The sequence below is a fragment of the Cyanistes caeruleus genome, chromosome 9, assembly GCF_971803275.1.
Source record: "Cyanistes caeruleus chromosome 9, bCyaCae1.hap1.1, whole genome shotgun sequence".
NCBI classification, from domain to species: domain Eukaryota; kingdom Metazoa; phylum Chordata; class Aves; order Passeriformes; family Paridae; genus Cyanistes; species Cyanistes caeruleus.
The window spans coordinates 12,474,229-12,499,467 of NC_141709.1; the positions used below are offsets into that span (position 1 = coordinate 12,474,229).

General features: G+C 37.9%; 1 protein-coding gene across 1 annotated transcript in view; it reads right to left on the reverse strand.

Annotated features, from left to right (window-relative positions):
• Window positions 1–1,231: 1,231 nt before the first annotated feature.
• LOC147651602 (uncharacterized) overlaps window positions 1,232–25,239 on the reverse strand; it is a 40,417-nt gene continuing 16,409 nt past the window's right edge. Inside the window, exons 3-5 of the mRNA XM_086842025.1 lie at window positions 24,907–25,068; window positions 19,110–20,381; window positions 1,232–7,061 (exon numbers count right to left, since the gene is read on the reverse strand). Coding sequence (XP_086698151.1) covers window positions 5,384–6,430 — 1,047 coding nt within the window. The 5' untranslated portion in view covers window positions 6,431–7,061; window positions 19,110–20,381; window positions 24,907–25,068 and the 3' untranslated portion in view covers window positions 1,232–5,383. The remainder of the gene's footprint in view (window positions 7,062–19,109; window positions 20,382–24,906; window positions 25,069–25,239) is intronic.

The following is a 25,239-nucleotide window of genomic DNA, read 5'->3' on the forward strand; positions in this document are numbered from 1 at the left end:
TAATTATGGGAAGGATTGTTTAAACAACAGTTTTATAGTATGTTGTAAATTTCTATTGAAAAAGGTTAGCATGGTGGACTTAATTCAAATCAGCTTGATCAGAAATTTAAGTATATTGTGAAATTCTTAAGCTGAGCCTTATGTGTATTACTGCAGAAAGTAAGTAAATGTAGGAAAGCGATTATTCGTGTCACAGCCACAGTGTGGTTTCCTCCTTTTGTCCTCAGGAAAATATTACAACCATTAATTATTCTAATCAGTAAAGAACTTGGTGGCGCTTAGGACCAAGAAAAAACCTATGCATTATAATTTTTCTTTTGTAAATCACTGCATTCTTCAATGGGTTGGTTTTCTTTTCCCCTGATTTAACACTTGGCAGAGATACTTCTAGTCTTGTCCATGTGCTGCATTTTTCACTTCATTTCAATTAGAAAAATAAATTAATTAAATAATCCTGCTGAAATACCGGCAAAATCTAAAATAAAACCAGGACAATTTTATTCCTCTGTGTCTGATTAGAGATATTAAGATTTGATTTTTCTTAAGAACACTTAGCTTTGTTTGGAGACAGTCCTGTACACAGTGCTCTGACTGACCTGACAAGTGGCATTAGACAATCCCAATTTTTTCAAAAATACAGAATTTTCTCCTGCATTAAGAAAGCAAACATGTTGAAAGGGCAGCATTCTCTGAGAAAGAAAAAAAGGAAACATTTCAGACAAGGCTTGAGAGAAAGCAAGACAAAGGTAGGTTTATTGTCCTGAGTGAGAAATGTCTTGGGGGTCTTTCTAGTGGATACATATCCATGTCTAGACACGGCACTTCTTTGCTGTCCTGGTCTTGAAAAAGAAGTCAAATTGTGCAGTCCTAGAACATCTCCCTCAGAATTGTTCACCAGAGAAATGGCTCGCACGACCAGGTCAAGTGACAGAAGGATGACACCACAACCCACTGCAATTGCTGAAACGTTCCCTCTCCGATTCTGTGGGCTTTGAGCCGGGAGCTGAATGAACATGGAGATTAAATTACACTCTTGTCTCTAAAGAAAGCATAACCTTCAGAATGAGACAGAATATATAGGACAGCAATGCTGCTCTGTGCTTTGGACTTCATCCTTCAGAGCTGCTAATCCAAGCACCTGGCACATGCATTAAACTGACTTCAAAATATTTCTTCCTCCTTCAACCAAATGCAGGACACAAATTATACTATTGGAATTTCCAGAAGGTACTACAGTGTCAGAGACTTTATTCAGTTATTCTGCAATGCTGAACAATTCTTTTGCGCTTCTCACTTGACACAGACTTATCTCGACACACACCTATACACATATCCTTGTCTTGTCTTCAGATAACCACTACTTTCATATTTATTTAAGTCATTCAAACCTACATGAAGCAACTCTCTTTGCTTCCACATTCTAGGAAAGGCAGTTGTCATAATTTTTGCTCTGATGCTCCTTTACCATAAAACATTTTTCTGGAGCAGGTTTTATATTAGAAGTTTGTACATATATGTGGTATTTTTTTTCTTTTCATAGCTTTGAACAAAAAAATCCCCACTGCAGTGCTTGATGCATCTAAATGTACAGATTATTTTGCCAGCTTTCCTTGAAATATCTAGAAAAACAAATCTAGGGTAATCACTGAATTCCTGGCTTGCATGTAACTGTAAGATGTTCCCCTGTACAGATTGATTTTATCACAATAAACGATATAAAATACAGACAATTATAATTTTATTATAAATTTAACTAATATGATTAATATTAGAAATGATATGATTTTTTAGCTGGCTCAAGAGTGCCTCTGTTTTTGGAAATGAGCTTGTGAAAAAGCATCCTCTGAAATTTCTGGTAATTGGTACTGCTAGGAACAGAGGGCTAGATTGAAGGTTAGCTCCAGCTTGATAAAAATCAGTGTTATTTTCCAGTTTGCTCTCTTTTCAAATTAGGCTTTAACAGAGAATAAAAATACTGTTAATTATTTAACTACAAGATAATAAAAATTGTATATGCTTCCCTTTTGTGCCTCAGTTGCACACTTCAGAATAGATTTTTGAGACAGAACAGATACATAGCATTTTGAATCTGTGAGAATGCTGCCTATGGCAAGTAAATAATAAGGGAAAGAACAAGCTAGGAAATAATTATCAAGTTGCAAGTGCAAACAGTCACTGGAGAGGTGTCGTAGTTTTTTTATTTAACACCCTGTGAATTCTTATTTCACCATTTTCTGAGGAATTTGGACCTTCCACAGGGTAAATGATCAAGTAGCTTGCTTTGTCACACGTACCTTGATCCCAGAACTGAGATGAAATAGAGAAAAACATGTAACAAGAATTTTTCAGAAAACATTATCTAGAAAAATAAAAAATTGTTGCCCAATGTCCTAAAATCAGTAAAATCAAAGGCAACCTCAGAAAAGCTGAAAGTACTGATTACTACTATATCTGAGCTAGAGAGATATACTCGTGATTTCTGTTTAGCTCCTAGATGATAATTCCCTTTACTGAACAACATATATCCCATCACAATAAGGAGCCATGCATGTAATGTCAGTAGGGACAGCTGAGATCAGTTTAGAAAATATCCAACCTGGCACCTTGGAGGTGAGTATTTTTATGTGCCAAGAAACTTGCAGAGTTACTGCTCGGGCTGCAGCCACAAGTGTTAAACAACACTTCTCATTTTCCTTTCCGGCTGTCCAGCAGAATATTTTTTACTTTGTAAGAAAGAGTGGGCTACAGAAAAGAAAGTTAAACAGACACTGAAAAGTATGTGAATGGGACTGTCTACCTTTTATGTCCCTGCTAGCCCATTTGATATAAAATGCTTTAGCTCTGAGGCTCTATCAGTCTTACAGACTATTATTGCTTTCTTTCTGCTCTATAAATTGAAGATGCCTCGTTTCTTATATATGAAGTTACACAGACAATCTGTAACTACATTAGCTGAATAAATTACCTACCCCATTTTGTCAAAATATTTCTTAATAATAAAACCCTTGAATGGATATGGGTTTTTTTTCCCCTTAATCTGGCTGGAATAAATTAAGAAAATAGTTCATTATGATCTATTAGAAATAGTTTATCTGCCCAGAATTTCTCTGTACATACAGTAATGTTAGAATTGACTGGAATGAATCAATTTCTTCTCTTTTCAACCGTAACAGAGCACTAGCTTGACAGCAATTACATAGTAACATAGGGGCTCAAAACACTAATTTTAACTACTTCTGTTGTTGTGGATGGATCAAAACTGAGAAGCTCTTCAAGTCACATTTTACCTCTAAAACAGTACCATTAAAAGACTATATGATTTGTAGTGCTCAGACCTTTTTAAAATAACATCCAGATTCTGAGATCTTTTTATCCCCTTGTATTATAACACCAACAAATTAAAACTGCTGAGGTTAAAAACATGTTTGTATTCTTGAACCTATTCAAACTATCTAAATTAATCATATTTCCAACATGGACTGCTGAATTTTGGTGAAATTTGTAGCTTTTTGATTAATTGTTCTTGATTTCTTTATTTGGATCTGCAGAAACAAAAACTCAGTTTTATAATAGCCTATAGAACTTTCTGGTCTTCAGAAAAACTAAAAAATGAAGTAATGAATAGCATCAGTAAAGAAACAATTTTACAGAACTAAGAGCTTCAAAATATGGAGGCTTTTTTCCCTTTATTTCCTAAGAAAAGTAACAGGGATACCCATTTTTGGGATCAGGCCCTCCAAAAACTAGTTTCCAAAGGCTTCTCTCTCAAACTTCTCTGAAGAATTTTGCCATTAAATTAAATAACACTCCATTACAAAAATCTCTTACTTCGAGTAAGCTGAATCCTTGGAATCCTCCAAATTATTTTACTCTGTTTTTCCCTTCAGTGCTTCTGAACACCTGTGTTTCCTGTGTCCCACTTCTGCCCATGTGAAGGCAGAAATTCTGCCCATGCAGAATTGCTCTGGCAGCTTTATCGGCACTGCCTGTGATGGGGATGAGATCCTGCACTGGGTATCAGTCCTAGGGCTGAGCACACCCAGCTGCTCTTCTCAAGCAACTTTTATCTCTTTTATTAATATTTGGCCTTCACTGTGTGTGCCAGGAGCTCTGCTGGGCTGAGGGCACACAGCCCCTGCCCAGCCTCACCTGAGCCCTCCCCACCCATCTTAGCCTTGAGCCCTGCTGTGCTTCACCTGCCTCCAGTCCTGCTTCCAGGGCAAATTCTGAATGGCCTGCCTCTCTCCCAGGCAGCCCACAGGCCCTCAGGCCCAGATGGCTTTTGGTAGGAAAGGAAAAACTCATGATTCGGTCAGAGACTTCTTTTTGAATCATGGAATAGTCTGGATTGCAAGGGCCTTGAAAGTACATCCCCTTCCTCTCCTCCAGCCATGGGCAGGGACACCTTCCACTAGGCCAAGTTGTTCAAAGCCTGTCCAGCCTGGCCTTCGTGCAACTCACCAGAACACTAATGGGCAGTAGAACCCTGACAGGAAAAACTAATTTAAGCTCCTCTTTCTAATTCCAACTTGAATCCATATGCTATGATCCTGGTAGTGAAAACCTTTATGCTTATCTCTGATTTCCTTGTACAGTGTGATACCACTGAAACATAGTTAAATGGGATTATTTGCAGTACTGGACTTAACCAGAGGAATGAAATCCTGTATAATTTATACCAATTTTGTTTCCTTCTAAATGATTTAAAAGATTTTCAGCTGTGTTAGTAGAATACAAGTGAAATATTGCTACAGCTTCTGAATTTTGCCTGGTTTGTGGTCAGTTGCTTATATTTACTTAGGAATTAGCATTAGAAGGAATAGAAACAGTTTTATTAATGGTCAAGAATACAAATGGTCAAAGGATGAACCTATAATTTGAATGTTTTGCAAATATGTCACTGCCATATATGAAATGCATTCTGCACATATGTTATTCGTTTCCTGACTGGCATGGAATGAAAAAGCCTACTTTTGGTATTTCAGGTTTCAACAGATGTTATTTCTTCTGTGCTTCCAAATTGCAGTATTTAACATTCAGCACAACTTTAAAGTAGCTATATGAGAGGCAGAGATAGCAATAAAGCATGCCCAGATTTTGGGGTTTACTGCCAGTGTATAAATACAAAGCACCAAGGCTTTTAGTTTGTGCTTGAACCATGAAGATAAGCAAGAACCAGCTTTTAGAAAGCTGTATAAAAAAAAACAAACAAACAAAAAACTGTTTCAAATTCAAGCCAGTATTTCTAGGCATTTTTTTATCCTGAATTCCTTGCTCACAGGTGGTTTCTTGCTCCCTCCCTTTAGGTAAAAAGATTCAGGCAACCCAAAGCCTGAGGAAGAGAGGGAAGCAGAGCTCAAAAATGCCTTCACAACCACGCAGTTTAACACCCAGTTCCATCCCCTGCATGCAGTCCTACATGGTAACAGTTTGTCCAGATGACAGCCTGCCCAGAGCATAAATCCATTCTGTGGTGCCTGTCAGCTGGCTCTGTGTGCTGAGGCAGCGTGTGCAGGGGTGCTGCAGGAACACGGACTGCGCTCTGCATTGCTGCTCTCTGCTGCTGCTGCTGTGCTGCTGCTGCTGTGCTGCTGCTGCTGTGCTGCTGCTGCTGCTGCTGCTGCTGCTGTGGTGCTGCTGTGCTGCTGTGCTGCTGCTGTGGTGCTGCTGCTGTGCTGCTGCTGCTGCTGCTGTGCTGCTGCTGTGCTGCTGCTGTGCTGCTGCTGCTGCTGTGCTGCTGCTGCTGTGGTGCTGCTGCTGCTGTGGTGCTGCTGCTGCTGCTGCGCTGCTGCTGCTGTGCTGCTGTGCTGCTGCTGTGGTGCTGCTGTGCTGCTGCTGCTGTGCTGCTGTGCTGCTGCTGCTGCTGCTGCTGTGCTGCTGCTGTGCTGCTGCTGCTGTGCTGCGCATTGCTGCTGTGCTGCTGTGCTGCTGCTGCCGCTGTGCTGCTGTGCTGCTGCTGCTGTGCTGCTGCTGCTGCTGCTGTGCTGCTGCTGCTGTGCTGCTGTGCTGCTGCTGTGGTGCTGCTGCTGTGCTGCTGCTGTGCTGCTGCTGCTGTGCTGCTGTGCTGCTGCTGAGCTGCTGCTGCTGCTGCTGCTGCTGCTGAGCTGCTGCTGCTGTGCTGCTGTGCTGCTGCTGTGGTGCTGCTGCTGTGCTGCTGCTGCTGCTCTGCTGCTGCTGCTGCTGTGCTGCTGCTGTGCTGCTGCTGCTGCTGCTGCTGCTGCTGCTGCTGCTGCTGTGCTGCTGTGCTGCGCATTGCTGCTGTGCTGCTGCTGCTGTGCTGCTGTGCTGCGCATTGCTGCTGCTGCTGTGCTGCTGCTGCTGTGCTGCGCATTGCTGCTGTGCTGCTGCTGTGCTGCTGCTGCTGCTGTGCTGCTGCTGTGCTGCTGCTGCTGCTGCTGCTGTGCTGCTGTGCTGCTGCTGCTGCTGCCATGTGCCTCAGCCCAGGCTGCACTCCCCTCTCTGGCACTGTGTCCTAGGCTGGGGCTTCACCTGCAGTGCTAATGGTCCTGCTCAGAGAAGAATCCTTGCACACCCTGCAGAGCGCTGCTCCTCTCCCTCCCGAGGAGCACAGAGTGGTTACCAGAAGGCAGAACACTGGCACGGGTGTATCCTTCTGTAACCTTCTGCCAGCGCGGAAAGACAGAATTCAGAATGTATGGTTTGAGGCCTCTACAGACTCAAGTCTGTCCCGAATCCAGGGTGAACTTTGATCCCCTATTACTAAAGTTCAAAATGGGGAATAGCAGTAGTAGGCTGAACAGGTAAATGTATCTGTGCGTTCCACAGAGGGAAGTGCTGTATGCTGCGTATTCAAATGCAAACAGCATGTGATGAACTGAAAGGTTCATGGCTCAGCTCCTTAGAAGACAGTGTTGTCCAGTGTGTAAATTCTTCAGTGGTGAATGCCAGCTCACTGTGACCTGGCACACACCTGGGCCACTCCTGTCTTCAGCTAAGTTAGAATTTATTACACTCGAGCAGCTTTCAAGACAAGCAGAGCTGTAGGCTCCAAACTGCAGCCTCTGTGATCCTCATTCTTACACCCTGATTTTGCACTGCACCTTGTTTGAAAGGGAAATAGGATCATAGGTGAGAATTTGCCATTACACACATGGAGCATGTGATTAGAATTCATCAATATAATTTGTAGCTACCCTCAAGTTCAGCAGCTTGTCAGAGAGAATGCAGCAGGCATTAACCTGGTGTTTGCCTGATGCCCTTAACAGCAAGGAGTGATGGCTAGGGGATGTGGGCATTGCTGTGCTACTGCTGCAATACATTTATTATCATTAATATAGTACCAGTGTAGAGTAACGGGAAAAAGCAAGTCAAAATTCCTTAAAAATGGTTTAAAAATATGGTGACAAATGTAATACATGTAGAACATTATTATCACACTGTTAAATATTTTGTTCCTTGTGGATTGGTATTGAACGCTTGTTTTCTAAGGGACTTAGAAATGTTAGACTTAGAAACTCTGGACATGTTTACATGACCAGAATATGCATTATGTGGACTTTGCAGTAAATAAGGGTGGTAAGCTGGTACACAGGTATGACTTGTGCACCCTGTCTAATAGCATTTGCTTTGCTCAGAGATGTTCTACTGCAACCCTGGGTCTTGAAACACCTTTTCATATTTTGTTTTTGTCTGTAACTGTACCATTTCAATGAAGTTTTGCCCAAATTCACACTGGAATTGTGAACAGGTTCAAAGTCTGTGGTGTAATTAAACCAATCCCACTCACAAGAATTCAACCTCTTGATTGAAAACTACTTCTTATATATACAAAATGAGCTTGCTTGTATGGGCTCATGTCATCTGTTTCCCATTATCCATGCTTTGAGACCTATATATGAGGGAACATTAAGTAAAACATTTTTATTAGACACTTTTAAAGTACATAAGAAAATGGAGAAAGTACTAAGCATGTAGGGCAGTAGGTTAAGTGAGCTTGCTGTACCCAAGGCTGCATTTGCACCCTATCTTGGATGGTGAGACAGTGGGGCTACACAATTTCAGATTTTTCCAGCAATGACTGCAGCCAGCTCCATGGTAATAGGTTAAACTTGGATTTTGTAACCAAAGAAGACAGATTCACTCTGGAGCATTGTCAGCTATTCTCTCTGAAGGTCTGCTTTCTCTACAAGTCTTTCTGAAGGCATTGTTGATCACTGTATCAACAAAATGACTGCAAATGTGGGCCGGTATCCTTGCAAAAAATCTTACTTCAATGCTGGTATTAAAATAGTACTGTTGGCAAGGGACTGTGCTTGGATTGTTAGACTTATTTTCATCATAATTCTACAATTTGGGCTTTTTTGATATAGCAAATCTATTGCTGTTCATGTTCCTATGCAATAGCTTGACAATGTTGGTGTTTGGAGCAATCATAAGGACATTTTGTGCTCTTACAGGTGTTTCACAGTACTATAAATATGGCTAGATGCAAATTTTTCTGTACTTTATTAGGAGGATACCAGTAGGATTTTAGGATGCAGAGAAAATGTTGTAGCTTTCTGTACTCTGTATTTCAGACACACCTGTCTTGTATTGCCATGTGAAAAATAAATCCAACTGGCCAAAGTTTGGCTGAATTGCAGGAGACCAGAGCATAAGAAATATCATAGTAGAGAATGCAGGCAGTTAGAATGATGCACCATAATCTGTACTTGTTAATTACACAATCACAGCTACAGGTGACATTAGAACTTTACTTGATTACCAGCAACAATGTATTTACAAGTAAGAATTATGCCTTTAAAAATCTTTTTAGAAATGGTAAAATTGTTTTAACAAATGTGCTGGTATAATGGCAGCTAAGCTGCTGCTCCCTATGGTTTTGTACTTTATACATCCTCCTCTAAAATATGGCTAAAAGAACTTTCCTTACAGCTGATTAGTGTCTCCAGAGCTCTCCATTCACTTAGGGGCTATCTCTCAGTAAGTTCTGGCAATGCCTCATAACTTTTTCTCTATTCTGTTTTGGTCCAGCAGTACAGACCAAATAGCAACAACAAAACTTGAATGATCCAGGCTTAAATTAATTCTGTTTCCAAGGATCTCATCTTGTAAAGTAACAGATAAATTTCTGCAAAAGCCAATATTACTCAATATTCTTTTTATTGCTTTTAATTTTTTGTTCCTTTTTCCCAAACATAGGATAGGAAATCTACTAATTTGTCAGCTAGTATCTGGTGAGCATGTTATTTTAAAAAAGCTGTGCATTATGATGAGGACAAAAATAATCTGGTCTTTTGCTTTTAAATGCAAATTTCATAGGGAATTTGAATTTAGAGGAAAATAGAGGTTCTATCTCTGTTAGTCTTCAGGCAGCAGCATTATACTACTACTAATTGTGGCGGCACAGGATGGCTTTTATAACAGTCATTTCACATAACTGAAGGAGTACATCTGAGCATACAACTACCCTTCATTAGCCCCTTCTTAATTATTCCAGTGCCTGTAGGTCAGCATATTTTGCATTGCTCCATTAGAGGTGATGGGCACATATTGTAGACAATGATCTGCTGCTTTATAAACAAATAAAACAAGTTCAGATCTTTATCAGCCTGCTGTAAATAGGCAACACAGCACAGCTGACCACAAGTAAAAAACTCCATCTCCCATTTTTTCATCCCTGAGAACTAAAGCCTCTCTGCCACTAGAGGGTGAGACAACTATAAAACATTTAAGCCTTAGTTTTTTCTATAGAAGGTACAAACACAGAAAGTTAACATGCAGAGAGGACCTTGATTATTCATACTGAGGAGAGAAGGGGGCATACCATGGGCACAGCACACACTTTTATACTTAATCCAGAGCTGTGAAGAAATATGGGAAGAGTTTGTGATAGTTAATAACAGTAGAACAAAACTGACTATCTAAACAATAGATTTTGGGGCCTTGGGGAGGCACAGTTATAAAAACAGGCTCTGATATTCATACAAGTACTGAATCAAATTGTTCTCCTTCAACAAAGAACTATTTTTGGCTTAAAATTACTTTCTTTTACTAAAGGACCTGAAGAAAGGTCTAGCTGCACGCCTGCTTCTGATCTATACTATCTATACTGCAGATTTTATTTGCTTTCTTGTAGCTATTTGGATTTTCCAGTATTTCTTTCTTTTTACTACAAGACAGCCTGATGCAGTTGCCCTGGTGTACCTTCCAGAAATGTAGACAAATTGTTTTGTGTAGTTTAGTATGGCTCTGCACCTAGTCCTGGAAAAAGCACTAATTCCTACTAACATGTCCTAATGTTTCTTGACTAAATGCTTTACAAATAAGTCATGTTTTGATGCTTGCAGTGTCTCTTAGAAGATTGTGGCTTTTTGAAGACTTAAGTCACAAAGAAAATATGCCATTTACATTTCAATTTTAAAAAGCTACACTTAAATCAGGGATTTAACAAATCAATATACCGTTTCTTCAGGAACAATATTTCCCAATTTAAAACAAAAATCAAGTCCCAAAGGGAACTGTAACATCAAGTAATTTTTTTCTTTTTTGATCTTGCAAAGCTCTCTGAAGAATTCCATCATTAAATATGTTTTGACAATGCCTGCTGCCTTGTTACTCTGTTGTTCCTTCAGCAATCTGAAGGTCCAAATTCATCTTTCCTTTTTTCCTGAAGAAAGACTTTGATACTGAGTTTGTCAAAATACTAAAGGGCATGTATAGGGTCAGAAAAACTATGTGTCACTAAGTAGTAGTAGAAGAAGAGGAAAAAGAGAAGAAAACATTAGCTATCATAAACAGTTCTATGCTATTGCCTAGGAGACTTTAGTAACTTGTTTAACTTCTGTGAAAGACAATTGTGGTAAGAATTAGAGTGAAATTTTGAGATTCTACTCTAGTTAAGAAAGGGCAGCATTAATCTTTGTTTAGGGAATTACAGTTTTTTGTTCACTGCTACAGAGCGATCAGAATTTTGTTGAAAGCTTTTTGTATTTATCAACATAATTTTAATTTAGGGGAAATTAACATTTGAGTTTGAAGTTACCTGGAGGATTTTACATTTTCTGGCCTAAAACTCTTTATGCCCAGGCTTAGCTGCATACGAGATTTTGCTGTCTGCTTACTAAAAGCATAGAACAAGTATTTAATGAGCCCACTGAAATAAACAGAGTTTAGGAACAGACTGGTTTCTATTTAACATTACCTAAATTCTGCTGTTAATGTTGGTTTACTTTTGGTTCCTATATAATATTCACATAACTTCAGGGAAGCTGTGGAGTGATTTTCCCTTTTTTAAACTAAGGTGTCATTAGAGCAATGAATACTTGCTGGCTGTTAGTTTTTTGAGTTGTTTTTTTTTTTTTAGAATTTTAACTGAAAAGAAACAAATGATGACATTCCCTTGTGCTGACATTAAAAATCCCTGGCTCCTTTCTATGGGTTCTTTTCTTTCAGTGTCCTAAATAACAGAGAAGTAATAGAGCATTTACAGTTGGAGGCAATGGTTGCTTTCTTCATTTCAGAAGAAGATATTTTGAAGTCAATCAAATAATTTTAACCTTCAAGCCTATCCAAAAACTTTCTTGGGAGGCACAAATGAAAATGCACAGAAAAATCAGTTAGAATTTTGTTTTACTATTGTGAATGGAAAGTATGAAGTGCTGAAAGCACAATATTTTTTTTTATTACATCTATCTTTCTGCTTGATTATTTCTATAGAATTTGCAGCTATCCAAATAGTTTACATTAATTCTCCACACAAACCATTTTTTTTCTGTACAACAGAACATAGTTTTTATGGCTGAAAAAACTGAACATCTGTCCAGCTTTTATCTCCCTCCATTACAGAAACACCACTAGATCTTAGCTACCTACTAGTTTCTAAGGCTCGGAGCCAGACCCCACACCAAATTAAATTACTAAACTTATTACAATTAACCACACTCTCTACCAGTGTTGAAATACAGTTAGCAGAAAGGCTCTTTCAGTTGAGCCACAATCTGATTTTAAGTAAAAACCTGGTCCCTTAGTTTCTAAGACATTGCTGCTATCTTTCCCTCAAACCTAAATGCCAGAAGCTGGAGAAAACACATCTGTATGACACCTGAAAATGGTTTTAGGGGAGGGTTGGTTCTGTCTAACTTGATTAACAGAAGAACAATGATAAAACTACTAGAAACATCTCGGACACGCCATGGAGGGCCTGTCAGGCTATGTTCGAAGGAAGGAGCTCCCCAAGCCCAGGCCTGACTCTGAAAACTCACCTTCTTATTGTGGGGTGGTTGGTGGAACCAGGATCTTCTGCGTTTTTTGCAGTTTCCTTCAGATTAATAACTCAGTTAAAACTGGGTTTATGTTTTCTTGTAGCACTTTTGCTGGCTAGCTAAGACAGAAAACAACCGCCTAAGCACCACTTTATCTTTCACTCCACGTCCTCTACTGTGCAGAGCAGTTCCTCGGGCTCTCTTGCTACAGCAGTGCTTGTTGCTTTGGTGTCACTTCAGTGCTCTGGGATTTGGGGAACTTTGTCTGCCCTGTCTAAGTCCCTTCTCTGCTGTGCGCATGTCTTGGCCCCCAGCTTCAGCCGATGCCACGTTCCCTCTCACAGAAACATGAGTGGGAATGGCAGGTAGCAGCACTCTGCTTATCAGCTGCTAATTTCAAATGTGGCTGCCAGTGAAAAGCTGAAAATGCTGCTTTGCAAACAGCCCCTCCAGACAGGCTACACAGCACTAAGCAAAAAGCCAGAAAAAATGCTACCATCCACCTTCTGAGACCTTGAAAAGAAGGGTTTTATTATACTTGTTTGTTTTGGAATTTGACAGTATTTTTAGGCCTGAAGAACTCAGTGATAAGCATTCAAATTCATCATTCTAACTGTTTTGAACTTTCACAATAAATTGTTTGTTTTAAAGGTTGAACATGTCACATGGTAATAGCATCTAACCAGCAGCTATGAAATGTCTAAGGAATCAGAGGAGAGAGAGAGAGATCTCAGTAAGCAAAAGATAACGACTGGGACAGCAGAACACAAACAGTCCAAACAGACATGATGGGGAGAACCCCAAAACCTTAGATATTCCTTTATATTTTTGGATCATGTTGTAACATTACAAAGATCATGCCTGTCATACAAACTTAACCTGAAACTTTTAGTCAGGCTTTGAATTATGGAAGTGCCAGAAGGAAATAGATGGTAAGACAACGGATCAAATTCTGAACATGTTTGTATATGATGAACTGGAATTTTAAAATATATTTTTGCTCATTTAGTTTTTTGTGGTATGACACTAAAGCCCAGAAAACAATTTTTTTTTTTTTTTTTTTTTTTTTTTTTGTTCTTATTAGATTTTTTTTTTTTCCTTCTCCCAGCCATATCCAGCTCCAGGCAGAAGAAAGACTTAAAAAAGATAGTTGAGCAGAAGGAAAACTTCTTGGAGGAAAACCCTCCTACTATGAATCTGACACATTTATCTCTTTTGTGGGGAAAGCATTATTTTGAACTAAAAAAACAACATCAAACTATTCACTGAAATTTCTAGAAAAAATACACTTAACATTGAAAATGCACCCCCTTTATATTGTGCACTAAGCCACAATGTCTTAGTAAAGTTTTTTCAAACATGCAGATACATGTAAAGAGCTGGTTTTATACTGCACAGCACCTTTGAGAACCACCTCTTGTGCAAGACAAACTCAAACTTGAAAATGCAACCATTGCAGCCTGTCAAGTTTTATCTCCATACTTTTTCTCACTTTGGGCTGGCGGGGGGGAAGCCCTAAATTCTTCATTATGTTGTAAGATGTTGTAGTATAGGTAGGAAGAGTATTTCTACAACACAAACTAAGAGAACGAATCATACTAGCTTTGACACATGATGTATGTTAGTGTATGAGGCCTGTTGTTACAGAATATATGGAATTCTAAGGTATATGCACTGAGGTCACTGAAGTTCATAATTGTATGCTGCAGGAAAATATTAATATAATTAACTGAAATATTAAATACTGTATACCCTGTTGCATTATTTGGAACTGAATGGGTTTTATAAAGTATAACCATGCTGAGTGTTTTTGAGTTGCTGCTGTAAACAGATTATACTTTGTTAGGGCATTGTGGCTGAAATGTTGCTGTTGACTGATGCTGTTTGTCATGCCATGGACAGCAACGTTCTGTTACCCTTCATTCCTGTTCCATTCAAGCTTCTGGAGAGATGATCTCTGCAGAAACCTGACTCAGCTTGCAGAACTCCTAATGTGCAGATGAGCTACAACATGTAGCTCTTTCTTTTTGCTGCATAGAGCTTGAAAATTACAAGCATAAAAACTCAAGGCATATCATGAGGTCTAGGATCAGTATAATCTTCTCCATCACTACTAACAACTGGGAAAACCTAAACATAATAAGGATAAAATAGTAACTTCATTTTTGTCTATGATTCATTCAATTTGGTAACACCAAATATGGGCATAGCTGAGTTCTGTCTTTTGGGGAAAATATGAACTGAGACAAATTTGTCATTAAAGTAATACTGAGAGCTTGAAGCAGTCAGCATCTGGCAAATAAAGGGTAGAAAAAATAAAGTTTTGTGTTTTTTTTTCAAAATAGCTTCATAGAAATGAAGACAAGATTTCTATTTTGGGCCATGGGGGAGAAGGGACTTGCAGGCCTCTGGTTAGAGAAAGAAAAGTATCATGAAGATGCTGGTAGACTTCCTTTGTATCAGATCTTTCAAATTAATGAAGAAGCCCAAAATATTTAATTTAGGATATGAGAGGTGAAACACCTCAACATAATAAGAGTACTGCTGGCAGCTTTCCACTGTGGACTACTGATATCAAAGTGAATGATTGAGGTACCATGCCAGATTTTAGAAGTGAATGAAGCATATAACAAAAAAGTGACAGATAGGAATGGTTAATTTAGGAAAAAGAAGTAAGAAGGAGCAAACTGATACAGCATAACAACGTATGAAAAACAAGAAAACAAATCTTGAGGCAGTTTTATTGGTTCTACTATTTAATGACTGTTTAATAAAGGGTCTGGTCAGGACTGTTTTTCTGTGTTAGGTGTCCTGGAATCCTTTTTTGGAAGGTGTAGACAGAGGTCATAGAAGTCATGGCTGAATAGAACAAAATGGGAAGGAATATTAGTAGAGCAATCACCACTTTTAAGTACTGCAAAGTGTGCCCTGAATCTGTCAGCAGGATTTCTGTTTTTGTTTTTCAGAAGAAAAAGTATAGCAAAACAGATCAAACCGAACATTTTTTGTCTGAGTCCCCATCAGTCACTAGAGGAAATGACAAACTAATTTTATGTGATTTTTATGGCTATCCCTTCCCCCTTTCTCTCAATTCTGTTTTATTCATTAATAGCAATTCTCAGTTTTTGTTCCAGGCTTTAAAAACTGGATTATCACCTTTTCATTCCAATATTCTCTCCTAGTTGCCTGTAGTTATCACTACCTTTTTAAAACAGTTGATTTCATAACCTTTTGATCTGCTTTAGTACTTAACTACCTGCACTTTATAACAATAATAATTATTTTTCCGTATGAAAAAAGTGAGGTTTTTTTTCAGACTCCTGAAAATTTTAAATTTAAATGGCATAAACATTCATTAAGCTCTATTTATGGCCCAACTCACAAATGCTCTGTTAACTGTAGTACACACAAGGTATCTTCAAGTATAAAAATAAGTTCTTTAAATGTACCAGGGGAGTTCATACAAGGTTGCAAATAGAAATTTCAAACACAGGGAACATTTACATGAAGAATCCTAGTTAAATAAAACCCAAACAAACTGAGAGGCAATTGTGATTACATCAAAGATCCTATTTCTCAGTGACCACAGTAGATATTTATGTTATTTGTCAAGGTAAATATTCATTTTAACTTAAATGATCCAGGCATATAGTTGTTCATCTTTTACTTTTCTGTTATATTTTAGATCTTAAAAATGCTTTTGGTAAAATGATCCCAACATTTGGCAGTAAGCCTTCTCCTTGGCCTTTTCCTTTATTTTCACCATGTGGCAGATGACTGTCTTCTGATTTGGCTTTCCTTTTTATTTTATTTTATTTTTTTTTTATCTGCAAAAAAGACAGTTTTCAGTGGCACTGAATAGATTTAAGACTTCAATAAATCTCATGGATGGGACTGCTATACCACCATTGCTTCTACCCTATGAGCATGGGTTTAACTGTGAACTCCCAGGAGAAGAATTAGTGATCAAAAATGTGTAAGTTTTTGCTGTTTAGAATGAATGATGCATAGTCTTTGAACAAAAGCTTGGTTTAGAGGGTTGGTGTTCATGTTTCAATATAATGCTCTCATAGTTAAGCCATATCAACTTGAGCACTAAGTTTTGAATCTGACATAGCACAAATAAATCCTCATGTCAGCACTTGCCAATCACAGTATACAGCTTCAGAAAAATATAGGTGTAATCTATGAAAGACAGAGAAACTTTCCACCAAAGAGAAGCTATACCAGCAACTCCAGGAAATGGCTTTTGAAATACAATTGCACCCAAAGGGAAAGGACACATTCATTGTCCTTGGCTTTACAATGTCAAGGGAGTTAACTCTCAAATAACAGGTGCATTACCTACCATGGCTTATTGTTAATTTATTATCATAGAACCATGGAAGACCCAGATGGAAGGGACCTGAAATGTTGTCTGGTCCAGATGTTTTTGGCAAAAGCCAAGACAAGATGACCCAGCCAAAATCTTTGTTGGGGAATCCACCACTTCCCTGGGGAGGTTATTCCAATGGCTCTCATTGTGAAAAATATTTCTCTGGTGTCCAATTGGAACTGACCCAGGAGTGACTTGTACCTATTACCCCATCTCTTTTCCATGTCACTCCTTATAAAAAGGGAGTCTCTGACTTCTTGTAGTCTTGTACTACAAAGTCCAAAGTCTTGTAGTCCTTTAAATACTGGAACATGGTGACACAAGGTCTCTCCTAAACCTTGTTTCCTCAGGGCTGAATAAACACAGACATCTCAGCCTTTCCTTATGGAAGGTTTCCTAGTCCTTGGATCATGTTTTCTGCCCCTCTCAGGACCCTGCCCAGCCTATCCCCATCTTTTCTTATAGTGGGGAGCAAAGCTGAACACAGCATCCCAGCTGTGGCCTGGCAAGCACAGAGTAGAATGGGTTCATGCCTTCTTTATCCCTTCTTTATCCCTTCTTTATCCCTTCTTTATCCCTTGTTGATGCAACCCAGCATCTTGGTTGCTTTCTTTGCCACAGCAAGGCTTGTCATTCAGTTTGTGAATAAAAATATAGGCAACCTATTTCCTGGATTTATTTTCTGTAAAAAATAATAAAAAAAGTCAAACAAAAAAGGAAAGACAAATTGTCCGGAAAAAAACCACAGCTGAACTCTATTTTTTCAGAACACAGGTACTAACTGCAATAATTGAAGAGAAAGAGTGGTTTCTGATGTCTTTAAAAAAAAGTTGCCTGGAAGATTTTTGGAAATTAAAATTAGATATAAAATATATAAGGCTCAGCTACCTGCTAAGACTTGTCAGCTCTTAATTTTACATCTGTTGTTGATCACACTGCAGGACTTGATAATATGTTTATGATCATGTCACTGCAGTGGAAGAGGCAAAGTTAAATTGTCATGTCTAGTCAAGAAGGGGTCCTGGTCTTTCATGTATATTTGATGATAAATAGTCCCATTGAAGCCTGGCTGATGTATTGCAGCAGTACCCTTACAGCAAGGTTTGTGATCCTTTGCTGCCTCGGGCATAAGCATCTATATCTCACAAGTTGTTTTAACCAAGCAGAATTACAATTATACACTCTTTTAACAAAAGAGTAGTTTCATCTGTAATCCTGGTTTTGTCTTAAGGGTTATCAGTTTGCATTTAGTTTAGCAAGTGAGTAAGAGAAGCCATGCCAATAACTGCCAGGTACTGGCTAATTACTTGGCATTCTAGTCAAGTAAACATTTTGTACATTATAAAATCATTCAGCAATTAAATTTCAAAGTAGCTTATGATCTGTGGTGTTAACCTCAGCTTCCTTCCTTCCTTTCTCTTATGTGATAAAACTTAATAAATGTAATTTAAAATATACAATTATGTTCTTTTTGTAGCTATCCCCCTGCCATTAATATAGGAGAAGCTACCATATTGCAGTAATGAGACCTGATAAGATTCCTCAAATCTAAATACATTCAGTGCTAAAGTTCAAGATGAAACCTACTTTAATAAAGGGCTGTAAATATTTAGTTGCTATTTTTTTTGTGAATTCAGTTTTTTTTGAGGAAAGAACAAACATATACACCCATTTCAGCTGCATACAACAGGCCATTGTCATTTGCCCTTCCTGAGCTATGCATATTCACGCTCTCAGCAGTTCAATATGTACTTCTATCCTCACCTCCCCAGAGATCTAGGGATTCTATCTCGAGTTTCGCTCCAAGCAGCAGGTTTGGAGCTAGAAAACTTTATAGGATAAAGATTTTTCTTGCTGTATATGTTGCAGTTGTAAATATACCTTTGAAGCAATATTGGAGGTGAGGAAATACTTATCTATAGCTGTATTTTTTTAATGAATTGACAAATTATTTCTGAGATATTTTCTATTATTTAATGAAGAATTTTTATCCATTTAAAGCCAAGAACGACCTGATTAGGAAAATACGTAGCTGAACTGCTGAGTAGATGAATTATCACAGTTAAGTATTCTTTTGGAGAGTCACCAGAAATGCTCCAGAGTCTTCCAAGATCTTGATTCTTAGCTTACTACCTAATTTTTAATCTCAAGAAGGCACATGAAGTTGTCATTAACTTTTACTGTGAAAATGTTTTGCAAAGTGAGAGCTGCACAAATAATGGTGGTAGTAGCTCCCTCCAAGTGATGACGAGTCATGAGTAGAGTTGCAGCTTTACTCAAGTATTTGAATGATAAATGTCCTGGGCTCACAGTCGCAGGAATAGCTTGTAAGTGCAAGTAGGGAAGACTACACTTTTTCAAACCACTTGGCACTGATAACACAGCTAAGAAGCAAACTGTCCAAGCCTGAGTGTCACCTGCATACTCCTTGTGGCCATTTTCTCCAGTGGAATTTCCAGGAAAAGGCAGTCAAGTATGAGTGTGAAAGTGTAGTAAGATATAGAACTTACCTTTCTGATAATGCCATTTATGCAGATTTTTCCTGTCTGCAGCCTATTCCTGCCCCAGTGCTCCATGGAAACGTTTCAGGTTTGCAGTCCACCGCCACTTGCTGTTGGAAATGGAGTTCTTCGTCCTAGTGGCTCTGTACTCATCTTGGAGCTAACTGTAGTCTTTCTCCTCTTTTATCTTCCCATCCTTTCCCTTGGGTTGTCTGACGCCTATACTGATAGCTCTGATTTTACAGACTCCTGGGAAAACCCTTTTCTTTCTCTCCTTCACAGAAAAACGACTCAACAGCAGTATGGGAAAGTTGTGTGGATTTTCTCTGGAAGACCTTGGTTTCTTCTCAGGACATTTCCCATTCACACCACGAAGTGTGAGCAGGCAACTATCCAGCTGTGCCTCTCTGCCCCAGTCCTAACAGCCTGGAGATGCTCTGGCTTTCCATGGACTAGTTTGTGGGAAAAGGAAACACCTATTTCATGTGGTGCAGGCCAGGCTGAGCCAATTGCTGGGATCTTGAGAGTATCTGTGTGTTTAAAGTCAGTGTGAATATTTCACAGTAGAGTATGAAAGGTCTAATTTGTGGTCTTTTAAAAATGTTTCTGGCACAGCAAAACAAGTAAGATGGGAGACAGGCTTTTTGTATGGGATTACTTGGTGCCAGTGCAGAACTTTGCCAAGTTTTTGGTTAAGTTGGAAAGTATATTTCCTTGATTTTGATGAGGCGAGACACTCTTTAAATAGAAAATAAATTTTACCGCCATCTGCAGAGCAATCTGATTAATTAAATGAGGAGTTACAAAACTCTTCTGTTGGAATAAGCCACTTCATATGGATTTTATAAATCCAGAACTGAATTTTTAAATATGCCTTCTTCAAAATTTATCACAAAATATCTTGTTACATGGTGGCAATCTTGGTCAGATTATATTCCTTTTAGATGTTTTCTTCCAATTTGAGATAAAATTATTCTGCTGTGTTGCTATGAGATTTAAACCCCGTATCTCTGTACTTGTCATTTATTTTGAAGAGTTTGAGATGCTTCAGGTGTTGGCATTCATATATCATCCATCAAATATAGCAAAAATCACACTTTATCATCAGAAACCTTGTGTAATGCTCAAGTTTAACAAGCAACCTCAGGAATTAAAACAAGAGCTTAGGTACACCAGCAACTATAAACATCTGTTTAAACATGTTAGGGATTATTAGGCAGTACCACAGCCTTGTTAACTTGAAGTGTGAGCCAGGATTGCAGTCCAAAGCAAGCACAAGAACTGCAATGTAGCAAAAAAAAGAAGGGTAAACCTCGATTTTGCAGAGTGAAGATTAATTGGACATACAATAAGTACACACAAGCTTTTAAACTTTCATTCAAACCTATTGCAGTCATAAAAATACAGCTGTTCAAGCTAACTAAGCATTATAGGTCTAGACCTGCAAATGAGCACATGAATGGTATTAGAAATTAAAATCTGTAGTAAAAGTCTTTGGGTATACTTTGTCACATCTGTACACAGATCCCATTGGAAATAATGCCAAGTTCAGAGTCAGACTTTGGTCTTCATCATAAATTAACTCAAAAATCATGAGAGTGAATAAAAATTGGTCTTAGATTCTCAAGCTTCCAATGTAATGCTGTGGGATTAGGGAACCTGAGAGACAGACAATGAGAATGATTATTTTTTTTGTGTAGAAAGATACCCAAAAGTGTTCATTTTAGAAAAGACAAGAACAGCACATGTGTTTCATCCTAGTTCTTCTTGGGTATGCTTTATGCCTTAACCATAATTGAAAAAACCTTTGCCGAAGTCTTTACTTCATCCAAGCAAAATCCCACAATTGGTGGTATTATCCTTACTATCCTTCTGAAAGTGGCAGGTGTCATTCCTTTAAATATTTTCCTCAATGACTCCTTGTTTTTGTGCTGTCTAAGCCCTTTTCATAAACCAGGGAATCTATCTTTTTACAATTGCTGCAGATGACATACAGATCCATCTCAATCTTTCATCTTCACACCCATTTTCCTCCATGTAAACCATGGCTTTAGCTGTTCTGACATGATCTTATGGTTGTTTGAATTTTAGTTCATGTGTAAGATTGCTAAACCCCTTAGTGTTTTCATCATGTTGTTCCTTTCCTCCTTTTTAATAACTGTGAACAAAATTAAACTTTTTCACTTATGCAGTAATTATTTTATGATCATCTCTTTGTGATCTGCAGATTTAGGTGGTAGTCAAATCTTGCAGAGTTTTCCATAACTAATTGAGACAACTAGAACATATAATTAAATTATTCAATTGTGTCAGTACTCTTTTCAGTTCTTTCACATGTATGTCTACTCAATGTTTTTCATTCTCACTTTGTTCACATGACTCAATTCTTTAAATCCAACTAACTTCATTTTTCCCTCACACCATGTGCAGACCTACTTCCATAACTTTCAAGTTCCACCATTGGTCAATCTTCTGATAGTTCCCAGTTTCAAATGAGATCATGAAAGCAATTTCTATTTGTCAAATACAGCCAGATATTGCATATAAATAATATACATAATTCTCCGTTATTCAAAGTCATGTATTAGGGAACCTGAGCGTTTTACTGCAGTGTAGGACTTCAAACAGGATGGGTAGAATAATGTTTAGAATACATGAGGCAATAAAAAAATAGGTGTGAGAACATATTATTAGAATATCTTGTAGTGAAAAGTTGTTTGAATTTAAGAAATGGAATGAAAATAGTACAAGCAAATATTTCACACTTCTAAGTGTGTCTATATTGTGACGATAAAAAACAACCAGACACTAAAAAATGCTAGAAATCTAACATCCATATCTTGGAATGTCAGTGGAAAGAATACAGACAAATCACTGTCATAGAAATATACCTAAACAGTTTGCCAATAAGCAAATTTTGCTGCAGAATTCTTAAATGATTCAGTGTATCCTCTGGTTAGAGAGAATACTTTTTATCTTGTTCCTGTGTGTGAAATTATTTATTCACTTTTTTTAAGTGAATATGTCCTTTCTCTTATCAGGAGAATAACTCTTCCTTAAATGCTAGAAGAACGAATAGCTTACAGAATTGTCTGTTTTCTAAACACATGGACTGGGAGGATGAGTATCTGAAAGGACCATCATGGGAAGACTTTAGGCCATACTTGCCACTTTAAAAATTAAATTAGTGACCATAGAAATGTATGCACTTCATTGTAGATGTCTATTTATGCCTTTTGGCTAGGTAGAGTTTTGAAAGAGTGTAAGGAAGTTTATAAGAGCTGTATCTACCCACAGTGTCTTGGTGGAAGGTACATGGAAGCACTTGAAGGATCTGAATCTCGCCTGATTTTTGTGCCTCCGTTTGTGTTTTCCTCACTGCACTCATGAATGGGCTAACTTTCAACAAAAGACTGCTTTGCCTTTCTCTTCCACTTAAAATGAATATTGACATTTGAAAACAATAGCAGCCTTTCTGACGCAAATGACACTGCTGCAAAGGATGTTCACAGCTCGTAACAGGATGTTTCCAATTTGATTTTCCTAGCTGGTGTTAGTGTGACAGATACATGACAACTGTGGGAGAACATGGCCAGTTTTCCTCAAAAGCCTGACTAGCACATCTGAACAGTTGCTCAAATATGGTAACAGTCAGAATTTAGATAAAAATGTGTGCTTTCAATTCTTGAAATGCGTATATTTGGAAAGAAACACCTCCACCCAACTCAACAATATAACATCCCACCACATTCTATGTGTAACCAATGATTTTGTAAATAAAAGTTACCTACCTGCTCGCAGGGTGTGATTAGCTTCCCTAATCTTCACCAAAAAAATTAAAACAGCTTCTCTAGAGATGAGAGCATCTCAAGAAATTTGTTGGAAAACAGATCTTGTTTCCAGTGCAAATCTCATTTACCTTCAAGAACTCAGATACTAAAAATAGCATTGATTTTCACAGTAAGTTAAAGTGGTTATTCTAATACAACCTTCAGAAAAATGGAAGTGTGTTTTTTCTCTACATAGCAGTAGAATTGGACCAAGAAATACAGAAACAAATATATGAATAGTATTTCAGCTTGAGACATGCAACACATTGTCATTTGCTGAATTTAACAGTGGGGTGCTGAAAACTCCTCTGTAACTATGCCATGCCTGAGCAATGAGATTTGTTTGATTTGCACCCATAAATTCAAGATAAAAGATGAGTTTGTCTCTCCTAGAAAATAAAATAAAACAAAAAATATAGCTGAACATTATTCAAAGAAGGTATTCAAGACAAACAGGAAAATGGTGAAACCACTGCTGCTTAGAGTGATGCATTTGACAATTCTGAACTGACAGATTGAATTAATGCTTGGTTTTTTTTTGGGTTTTTTTAGCAGTTAATTCAGATCTTGCTTTGTTTTGAAATTTAATGATCTAAGTATATTTAAAAATTTAACAACAGATATTTTATACCCAAATTTAAATTCAGGAAGGCAATGACAAGTGCTCTAGTACAAAAATAACACACCTCATTTCAACACCTAAAGTCAATGTAATATCTAATGTACAAATTATAGAACATATGGTAGAATAATATGCTGATTTTTTTTTATGGTCATAGTGATACAAAGTTTTGCAGAATTGTAGAAATCCTCAACTGTTGATACATTTTAACAGGCATAACACAATTTTTTTCAGTATTATGCTCCATGCTTCATTAAATTTCTGCACTGTGGTATCTACAATAAATAGGCCAGTTTTGGGGTTGCTCATACAGTGACATCACATACTACCTTGTGTGTCAAAAATCTATATTTTTTCTCCCAAGCCTCTGTGCACCTCTCTTAGAACTTTTTTAAATTAACAACGAGGACCATTTCTGTTCTGTACAGACCCTTGCACAGTCAGCCACAAGTACTTGTTTCTATGGTAACATAACATCTATTAAAGAATGTTGCAGTCTAAAGAGCATGATTTAGAAAAAACACAGCATAAAACCATAATATAATACCAGTTTCCTTTCTTACAGATCACTCTTATGGTTTTTGCTTCTGGTAGTCACCATGTAGTAATCATAAATTCATCTTTGGTTTTCAAATAGGCAAATAGGCACAGGTTAGTGGCTGAGTGGGTGAATTAAGTGCAAATTAAAGAAAAATGAGAAAGCAAGACTTTCCTGGAAGCACATATCATGGTGCTGAACTTGTTGAAATTGATAGCTGAGTGAAATGGAGAAGTAAGTTGTTAAAGGAATCCTGGGTTTCTTAATTCTCATGTTAAGTAAAGGCAGAAAAGAGTCTTGCATGGAAGAAACCAGGATGGGGTGAAGATTTGTATTAACAAATGTGCATTTTTTTTCTTTGCCTTTATCATACATGGGAATTCTTTCCCTCTGCCACCCCTGCAGATCATTTGCTCATTCCACACTTTGTTGTGGCCCACTCAGGAAGTAATTTCAGATGTTTGCTAATGACTTTCAGATGCTGTTGTCTGCTGTCACGATTTTTGCCCTTGTACAGTTAAACCAGTAAGAATATTTTCATTGCCAAACTCAGAATAAAGACAATATATTCCTGTATGCTCTGGTGCTGGGAAGCAGACACTGCATAGAGAAGACTTCAATATAATGAGGTATATGCAGAGAAAAATATGGTGCATATTTACATTGCAACTCCAACAACAAAGCAAAATTGAGAACAAAACAGAAAGCATGTTTGCAATATGTCACCCTAAAGGACATATTTGAGTTGAAATATTAAAAGCATTCTCAGTAACAGCAGACTACGCCAGTTTAAAACAAAGCCCAAATTTGTCATACCTCAACAGCTCAGAGTGCAGCATTCAAAGCAATTCCAAAATATTCAAATGTTGTCCAAACTTGTGATCTGCTTTTCCTTTTTCCTAACCTCTCTCCTCCCTCTTCCAAATGCCCCACATTGTCTGGGCTCCAGTAAATGCTGCTGTTCTGTCTGATGTGTGCCTAGTCAGGGATAAGGGAAAAATGTTATACCTATTTCTCATGTACTTTTTTTTTATGATTAAAAAATTGCTTTCCTTTCTATGGTAACTGGGATTTAATCAAATATATGGATAAATAAACACACCCTCCTACCTATGAAATATTTGTTTTGCTTTAAAATTGTGATTTAAC